Genomic DNA, 10,358 nt, shown 5'->3' with positions numbered 1-10,358 from the left:
GAAAGCTGGACAGTGAATAAGGAAGACCATAGAAGAATTGATGGTTTTGGGTTAGGGTGTTGGAGGAAAATATTGAAAGTGCCATGGGCTGCCAAAAGAACCAATAGATCCGTTTTGGAAGAAGTGCAGCCAGAGTGCTCCTTGGAGGCCAAGATGGCCAAACTTTGCCTCTCATACTTTGGACATATTGTCAGGAGGGAGCAGTTGCTGGAGAAGGATATCAAGTTTGGTAAGGTAGAGGGTCAGAGAAAAAGAGGAAGACCCCCAATGAGATGGATTGGCCAACTGGCAGCATCGATGGATTCAAGTGTGGCAACAGTAGTGAGGTTGGGCCAGGATTGGGCAGTGTTTCCTTCTGATGTGCATAAAGTCACTATGGGTTGGTACTGACTTGATGGCACCTAACAACAACAGCAAAGATTTACAGCCTCAGATGCCCTAAACAGGGTCACTATGAGTCAGAATCGAATCAATGGCAGTAGGTTTGAGTAGTGTGCTACAGTATCAGGTTTGGCTTTCATGATGTTGTTGTGTGCTATTCAGTCAGTTCCAGCTCATAGTACTCTTATATCAGATTTCTGAGGAGCAGCTGGTGGGTTTGAACTGCCGACCTAGAGGTTACCAGCCCAGTACTGGTCTTACAGCATCACGCCAGGGCTTTCAAAGGCTCTTTTAAGCTCTATGCTCCCACATTTGAGTCCTTCATTCAACATTTATTATGTATCTGTGACACTGCGAGTCCTACGTTGTCTCTGTGAGGACAACAGAAGACTATGCCATGGCTCCTGACCATACATGTGGGGGCCAGTGCTTGGGTAAGAAAAGAGAATCATGATATAGGAAAATATTTGTGCAACTTCTGATTCTCAATCAGTTATCTTTTTTAGCTTGACACATCAGATCACTTTCCTGCAAAATCATTTTCCTTATTCCCACATAAAAAATGTAGGCTTCCATCAATCTTTATGGCAATGATACATAAATCACAGTGGAACAGTTTATTCAGCCCGACTGGCACATGCCCAGTTTTGGACCACAAAACACTGACTGCCAATCAGTGGAATGCACAGAATTAAAACATAAGAGCACTCCATAAATTAGATACATTTTTTGCCCATCCATTTTCCCTTTTTTTGCAACTTTATTGTTCAACAAAATCAACTGGAACCATAAAGTGCAATTTGTATAAATGCTGAGAGCACTATGAGAGGTGGGTTGGAAAAAGCTGAAACAACCAAAAAGTCAGGTTCTGAACGTGCCGATCAGTTCCAATTGACTCACTGATTTTTTACACAAAGGGGTTTCCAAAAGTTAATGAGAAAATTCCATTATCTTTTAAATCCATTTTGCATAAATTTTTGAAGACCCCTTATAAGTGGCTTTGAGTTCATGACTTCAAACCCTCAGGATTCCGCCAGGACAAAAAATGACACACAGTCACCCCAGTGAGTTACTGAGTTGGCATGCCAAACCAAACAGCATAGAGAAATCAGAATGTACTATCAAAGTGCTCAAGGCCCAAATCAAGGTCTCAGAAACCCTACACAGGGGCATTGTGTGTCACAACAGACTTCACGGCAGTAGATTTGGGTAGCATGTTACGTTATTAGGTTGGGCCTTCATGTTGTTGTAAAGTGCCGTCGAGTCAGTTCCAACTCACAGAGACCCTGTATAGGGCTCCTAAGGAGCATTTTCTGGGTTCCAACCACCAACCTTGCTGTTAGCAGTCCAGTGCTGATCTACAGTACCATATCAGGAATCTATGCAAGGTGTTGTTGTTGTTGTTAAGTGCCGTCAAACTGGTTCCAAATCATAGCAACCCTATATAGGGTTTCCGAGGACCAGCTGGTGAGCTTAAACCACTGACTTTGTAGTCCAGTGCATTAACCTGCAGCATCACACCATGTAAGGTGGTGATGGTTATGTGCCGTGGAGTCAGTTCTGACTCAGAGTGACCCTGTATAGGGTTCCTTTAAAGTCCTATTTAAAAACTCTTGTGTGTCTGATATGCTTCCTCCTTTCTTTCCTTCCTCCCCCCTCCGCCCCCCCCCCCCTTAACTATATACATCATATAGCTCATATGCAAAGATGTGCTTCTGATATCTGCTGACTCAAATTCATGGGCCACCATTTCTGGTTGGAGGCGTGCACAACACCAGGTACTAATGGACAAGGATTTTGTTTCTGAGCAAACTATCTCATGATCACAAAAGAGGTGGAATTTTCCATAACTCTCAGTAGATCTTTAGCAATCTGAGTTATTGAAGACCAACAAAACGCCCCGTATCCATAATTACCAGATGAACATCAGGATCAAAGTGTGTCTCAAGAGGATCCGGTATCGGAATAAGTCCAGACAGCTTCCAGTCTCCTGGTAGCTCCTGTCGGCTGGATGTGTTAATGAGAAGGTGCACTTGAGTTTGCGGTTCCTTTTGGCAATGAGGTAGAGTGCCTCTTCAGCCTCACTCAGTCGACCCTGGGAGTATAACCAACGAGGTGATTCAGGAATGAATCTGAAAGAGATGTCATTAAAGGCTGTATATTCATAGAGATACACATGCACAGGGAGGAGACAAATCATCTATTTGTACGTGAGTGCCCACACCACAATTAGATCCCACGTTAGGTTTCATAGGTTGACTTTCTCAGTGACGTGTGTATGAAACAGACAGCTACTGTCAACACTATGCCAACATTACACAATGGTCTATTTTATGTTTCCAATAGTGACAGGAAAAAAAAAAAAAAGTAATCAATCTGCATTATTTTTGAGGTTTAGAGTTTTAAAATTGAATATGTAAGTGGCAAATTACTAAATTTATAATACTGAGCAACATGAGTGCTTCAAACAGGCATAGCTCTACAGCCTGGTGGGATGTTGCTACAATCACACCTTAGATACATTGCTATGGGGTTTTTGTTTTTTAATTTTAAAGAAAATACAAATCTTTATCTCATCATAAAAAACACATTTTTAAAAAGTGTTTTGAGAGGAGCAATGATGGGTTAAACATGGGATAAAATAATTACCAAGAAAGATGTTTTTTAAACCTGATGGTAGTAAGGACAGCACCATCAACTAGCATTGACTGGGACCTACTCTGTCCCTGGTGGCACAGTGGTTAAGTGCTCGGCTGCTAAATGGAAGTTCACAGTTTGAACCCCTCAGCCGCTCCTTGGAATAAAGACGAGGCAGTCGGCTTCTGTAAAGAATGACAGCCATGGATCTGGGTCGCTATGAGTCAGAATCAACTCAACTGCACACAATGACAATGACAGAGATCAGGTGAAAATTGAACAGACCAAAACTAGGCAGTGCTCATCAGATCTTGGCTGCTTGTTTGTATTTGTTGTTGTGTTGTTGGCTGTCATCAGGTTGGCCAACAGCAACTCACAGCGACACCACACACCACAGTCAGACCACTGTGATCCTAGAGTTTTCACTGGCTGATTTCCACAAGTAAATTTCCAGGCCCTGATATCTAGTGTATGTTAATCTGGGAGCTCTGCTGAAACCTTTTTAGCAAAATAGCAACCAGCAATCCTCCTCTGACAGACAAGTGGTGACTGTTCTTGAGATGCATGGGAAAGGAAATGAACCCAAGTCTCCTGTAAGGAAGGCAAGAAGTTTACCACTGAACCACTACTTGTAGTGTTTACTACTTCAAAATACTCAAATTACCTTGAAACATTAGCTTTAACGTGCCCTGAGGAGATTTCCTGATTCCCAAAGACCTTAAAGAATAAAATGTATTGCTATGGATTGAACTGTACCCCACAAAAATACGTGCTGTAAATCCTAACTCCAGCACTCGTGGTTTTATCACTAGTCTGTCAGTTTGTCACACTGTGGTGACTTGCATGCTGTTGTTAGGCTGGAAGCTATGCCACCTGCATTTTAAATACCTGTAGAGTCACCCATGGTGAACAGACTTCAGCAGAGCCTCCATACCAGGAAGAGACAGAGAGGCAGACAACTTCTGAATGGACAACCACTGAAAACCTTACGTATAACACTTGAACACTGTGAGATATAGCGCATCAAGATGAGCACCTCAGGTTGGAAGGAACACAAACTACAACTGGAGAAGAGCTGCCTCCTCAAAGTAGAGTTGACCATGATGATGTGGAAGGAACAAAGATTCAGGACCTTCATTCACACAACTCAAAATGAAGAGAAACAGCTGCAGACATCCATTAATAATCAGAACATGGAATACACCCAATATGAGTCCTGGAAAATTGGACGTCATTGGAAATGAAACGGAATGCATAAAGATTGATATTCTAGGCATTAGTGAGCTGAAATGGACTGGTATTGGCCAGTTTGAATTTGATAATCATACAGTTTACTATGCCAGGAATTATAAATTAAAGAGGAAAGTCATCACATTCATTACCAAAAAGAACATTTCATGATCTTAAAGAACAATTACATCTGTGATAGGATAATATGCACATGCCTAAATGGAAGACCTGTTATACCATTGTTACACAACCACTAAAGCCAGTGATGATGAAATTGAAGAATTCTACCAATTTTTTCGGAGTCCTGGTGTGGCGCTGTGGGTTAATGCACCAGACTGCAAAGTTGTTTGAACTGCAAGGTTGGCGGTTCAAGCTCACCAGCCACTCCTCAGAAACCCTATCCAAGGTCACTATGGGTTGGAACCGACTCGATGACACTTAACAACAACAACAACCAACTTCTTCAGTATGAAATCGAACAAACATACAATCATGATGCATTGATAATTACTGGTGGTTGGAGAGCAAAAGTTGAAAATAATGAAGAGGGATCTGTATTTGTAAAATATGGCATTGGTGATAGAAATGATGGAGTTCCCATGACAAAAAGTTTCAAAACCAGAGAATTACTCATTACAAATACTTTTTTCAGCAACATAAAAGGTGACTATACATGTGGACCTTGCCAGATGAAACAAGCAGCCATCATCACCCAAAACAAGGTCAGGTGCTGACTGTGGACCAGACCATCAATTGCTCATATATAAGTTCAGGTTGAAGCTGGAAAAAATGAAAGCTCCACAAAAGCTAAAACATGACCTTGGCTATATCCCACCTGAATTGAAAGAGCATCTCAGGAACAGATTTAATGCAGTAGACACTAATGATCAAAGACCAGAGGAGTTGTGGGATAATACCAAGAACTTCATCCATGAAGAAAGCAAAATCATTAAAAGACAGGAAAGAAAGAAAAGACAAGAATGGATGTCAGAAGAGACTCTGAAACTTACTCCTGAATATAGAGAAACTAAAACAACAGAAAGAAATGATGAAGTAAAAGTGCCGAACAGAGAATTTCGAAGGGCATCTTGACAAGACAACATACAGTTTTATAATAAATTGTCAAAGACCTGGAATTGAAAACCAAAAGGAAAGAGCACTCAACATTTCTCAAGCTGAAAGAACTGAAGAGACAATTCAAGCCATGGGTTGTAATACTACAGGATTCTATGGGATAAATAGTGAATGATGCAGGAAGCATCAAAAGAAGATGGAAGGAATACACAGCGTCACTGAACCAAAGAGAATTAGCTGATGTTCAACCATTTCAAGATGTGGCGGTAAGATACCGTGGAGTCGGTTCCAACTCATAGTGACTCTGCATTGGGTTTCCGAGGCTGTAAATCTTCACAGGAGCAGAACGCCTCATCTTTCTCCCATGGAATCACTGGTAGTTTTGAACTGCTGACCAAGAGATTAGCAACCTGACTCGTTACCACTATGCTACCAGAACTCGTTTCAAGAGGTGTCTTATGTTAAAGAACCCACGACACAGGGGACCGACCCACTGCCACCAGAAAAGAGCTGGGAGTGGAGTGCATCCTTAGGACCCGTGGGTCCCTGCACTGTGAAGCTCCTAGATGCAGAGGAAGACTGATGCCCAGACACATGGAGATCTCTCCAAGGAATGCTGGGTCTACAAAAGCTAAAAGGAGACAAGGACCGTTCTCCAGAGCTGGTGTTCTGAACTTCTAGTCTCTTAAACTGTGAGAGAATGAATGTCTATTTGGTACTTCTGTTATAGCTAGGGCATGAAGAGAAGCATCTTTCCAGATCTCTGACAGAATCTGGTGTTTCTCATGGAGGTAAAGGCTTCAACTATCTTCTGTTACCACTTTTAAATCTAACTGTCACTATTTTGAGAATGTCAGTGAAGTATTTAATTAACCCCAATATTTGTACTTTATAATGTAGAAAATCTGGAGAAAAAATATTTAAAGATATATGTGATCTTTATAAAATAATACATTTCACTATTTCATTTTGGTAATTTTAAAATACCTACAATGATACTGAGGGGAAGAGGTCTAAGCTGCACTGAAGGCATTGGCAAAAATCAAGGCTCTAGGTATCGATGGAACTCCTGGTGTGGAGCTGTAGGATAAGCACTGGACTTCAAGCCACAAGGCCAGTGGTTCAAACCCACCAGCTGCTCCTTGGAAACCCTGTACAGGATCGTTATGAGTTGGAATTGACTCGATGGTTCGTAACAACAAGGTAGGTATTGATAGAATACACATTAAAATGTTTCAGTAAACTGATGCAGCAGTGAAGGTGCTCACTTGTCTATGTCTAGATATTCGGAAGACAGTCACCTGGCCAGCTAATTGGGGAAGATCCATTTCTGTGCCCATTCCAAAAAGAAGTGACCCAATGGAATGCAAAAATCATTTAACAATATCATTAATATCATTTGCAAGTAAAACTTTGGTTGCAGAATACATTGACAGGGAACTGCCAGAAATTCAAGCACAATTCAGAGGAAGATGTGGAACTAGGGATATCATTGCTGATGTCAGATGGTCATGGCTAAAAGCAGAGAATACCAGAAAGATGCTTCCTTGTGGTTGACTGAATATACAAAGGCCTTCAACTTTGTGGATCATGACAATCTATGCATAACATTACAAAAAATGGGTATTCCAAGACACTTCATTGTGTTTATAAGGAACCTATACATAAACAAAGAGGCAGTCATTCAAAGAGAACAAAGGAATACTGAATGTTTTAAAACCAGGAAAGGGTGCATCAGGGTTGTATCATTTCACTGTACTTAGCAAATAATTTGATAAGCTAGATCATATGAAAACATGGCATCAGTATTGTAAGAAGACTTACTAACTATCTATGATATGCAGATGATACAACCTTGCTTTCTGAAAGCAAAGGGGTCTTAAAATACTAACTGATGAAGAGTAAAGACCACAGCCTTCAGTATGGATTGCACCACAATGTAAAGAAAACAAAACTCCTCACAACAGAACCAATAACATAATGATAAATGGAGAAAAGATTGAAGCTGTTAACAACTTCATTTTGCTTGGATCCACAATCAACTCCCATAAAAGTAGCAATCAAGAAATCAAATGACATACTGCATTAGGTACATCTGCTTCATAAGACCTCTTTAGAGTTCAAGAGTAATGACGTCAGCAATTTGAGGACTAAGGTGCGCCTAACCCAAGCCATGGTATTTTCAGTTGCCTGGGGTGGCGCCATAGGATAAGCACTCAACCTCAAGGTCAGTTTGAACCATAGGTTGGAGGTTCGAACTCTCCAGCTGCTCCTCAGAAACCCTATACAGGGCTGCTATGAGTCGGAGCCAATTCGATGACACTTAACAACAACATATGCGTGTGAAAGTTTGAACAATGAATGAGGAATACCGTAGAAGAATTGAGACATTTGAATTATGGTGTTGGTGAAGAACACTGAAAGTATCATGGACTGCCAGAAGAACAAACAACTGTGTTGGAAGAAGTACAGCCAGAATGTTCCTTAGAAACCAGGATGGTGAGACTTGGTCTCTCATACGTCAGACATGGTATCAGGAGGGACCATCACTGGAGAAGGGCATTATGCTTGGAAAAGTGGAGAGTCAGCAAAAAAGAGGAAGAACTCCAAGGTGGATTGGCACAGTGGCAGCAAAAATGGGCTCAAACATAACAATTATGAGAATGGCGCAGGACTGGGCAGTGTTTTGTTCTGTTGTAAACTGGGTCGCTATGAGTCACACTGATTTGATGGCACCTAACAACAACAATATCAGTGGTTGAGCCCTGGTGTGACACTTTAGGATAAGCATTGGACTTGTAACTGCAAAGAAGGCAGTTTAAATCTAGCCGCTCCCAGAAACCCAACACAGGGTATCTGAGTCAGAAGGACTTAGTAGCACATAACAACAACAACAACAATAACAAAATATGAGTGGTTCTAATTTAGGAATGATTGTTCTTTGTTTTGATAACTAGACAGTATTATAAGGTGTGTCTGAAATCAATCTCTTTGCAGATACAAAAGATCAGACTGGACACAAAGAAGGAGCCACAGATGGGAGATGATAGAGGCCAAATCTGAAGATTGCCGAGGAACAAGAACCTCCATCACCCCAGAGCCGACACAGAGAGAAACCCTTCGACTAAGATCTGGCATCCTGCAGATGGACTTCTAGTCTCTTAAGCTGTGCGAAAATAAAGTTCTATTAAAATGACCTACTTGTGATATTTCTGTTTTAGCAGCACTAGATAACTAAGATGGGTATAGTCTAGTTAATGTGTAGTCACAAACACATACACAGTTATTTTCTAATATAACTACAAAATGTCAAACACTTATACTGCCATTGAGCTCTTCAGAGGGTCAAAACTTCAGAAGTTAATGTATCCTTCAACTTTAAAGAACTGCACGCACTTTTAGAGGACTTTTCAAAGACAAATTACTAGGAACATGGAAGCTTTGTTTACCAAACACAGCTGTTATCTTTCATTTGAAATGAAATCGTTTGTAGAAAATAAAATTAAGGTAAATAATATTGTCAATTGAATTTGCCTTTTAGAATTCACTGTGCCTTTAAGTCAGCACACTGAATTGGCAAGATGCAGTACAGGATTTAAAAACCTTATGTACAGCCAACAACCACTGACAACTTACGTTTTGTACAAACACTGTGATAGCTGAGAGGGAAGACAATAGAAAAAACTAGGAGTTTCCCCAGGAGTTTTGCTACTAAGGAGTGAATACTCATGCACATCTGATTGACAGACAAAGCAGGAACAAAGGCCATCTACAACATCCTGAAAACTTCTTTTATTTACTCTTGATTGCCATTTGATTACTATTCTGCCTCTGAAGGAAGTAATCAAGTAAAAGAGGATTCTGCTGGAGTCAAGTCGGCTGCTCATCAGCTGGATCAATAGGTGCAATCACTGTGGGCCACATGAGCTACTACGTAAAATTATCTGATTAAGTCTAAATACAAATGAAAAACAACAACAAAATATAACTAAAGACTATTGATGATAAATACATAGAAATACACTTAGGATAGTAAAATCAGAGAATTAAATGTACTAGAAAGTATATGGTTTAAAAAAATTAAAACTGATAAAAATTAAGAGGCGTAGAAGAGAGTCAGTAAGAGAATATGCCGAAATATTAACAATATCCTGTGATAAGCCATTTTCACTCCTTTTGAGTCACCTTACGCTTTCAGAAAGTGACAGAAATTGCCTTAAAAATGTACAAGTATGTTTTTTAAAGGTGGTGGTGGTGTGCTGTAGAATCAATTCGACTCATAGTGACCCTGCATAGAATTTCCAAGGTGCAAATCTTTACTGGAGCAGAAAGCCTCATCTTTCTCCTGAGGAACAGCTGGTAGTTTCAGACTGTTCATCTTGAGGTTAGCAGCCTGACTTATAACCACCAAGCTACCAGAGCTTGAAAATATTCAGGCTTGGGAATGTGAGTCTGGTAAAGTTAATAGAACTATTTCCACTTGGGAAAGGGTTTATCTTGATTATGCAAATGTAGAACCTCATCTGTCTGTCTCTCTCTCTCTACATTTTGTCAAGGCCAATAAGCCTACTTACACAAAGGCTCAACAAACTGCCAATGGGTTGATTTGTGACTACAAGTTGTTGCTGTTGTTGTTAAGTACCGCGGAGTCGGTTCTGACTCATAATGACCTTGCACAGCGTTTCCAAGGCTGTAAATCTTTACGGGAGCATTAAGCCTCATCTTCCTCCTGCAGAAGTAGTTTCAAACTGCCGACCTTGAGGTTAGCTGCCCGATTCTTAACCACTGTGGCACACAACAACAACCAACAACTCAAAATGAAGTAGAGGGAAAATGAGGAACACTTAAGCTATATAACAATGTTTCTGGTAATAAGAAAACACAAGTCTTGACTCAAAAGTAATGTGACTTTTTAAAGTGTTCTTGTTGCTGTTAAGTGCCGTGGAGTCGGTTCTGACTCATAGCGACCCTGTATAGGGTTTCCAAGGCTGTAAATCTTTACGGGAGCAGAAAGCCTCATCTTTCTCCTGCGGAAC

General features: G+C 40.7%; 1 protein-coding gene across 1 annotated transcript in view; it reads right to left on the bottom strand.

Annotated features, from left to right (window-relative positions):
- SLC22A15 (solute carrier family 22, member 15) overlaps nucleotides 1-10,358 on the bottom strand; it is a 114,192-nt gene that overhangs the window by 34,121 nt on the left and 69,713 nt on the right. The window contains exon 6 of the mRNA XM_006874798.1: nucleotides 2,298-2,513. Coding sequence (XP_006874860.1) covers nucleotides 2,298-2,513 — 216 coding nt within the window. The remainder of the gene's footprint in view (nucleotides 1-2,297; nucleotides 2,514-10,358) is intronic.

This window comes from Chrysochloris asiatica, unplaced genomic scaffold, assembly GCF_000296735.1.
Source record: "Chrysochloris asiatica unplaced genomic scaffold, ChrAsi1.0 scaffold00302, whole genome shotgun sequence".
Taxonomy (NCBI): Eukaryota; Metazoa; Chordata; class Mammalia; order Afrosoricida; family Chrysochloridae; genus Chrysochloris; species Chrysochloris asiatica.
Note: the sequence above shows the minus strand (reverse complement) of the source record. Positions and strands in the feature narration are given on the sequence as shown.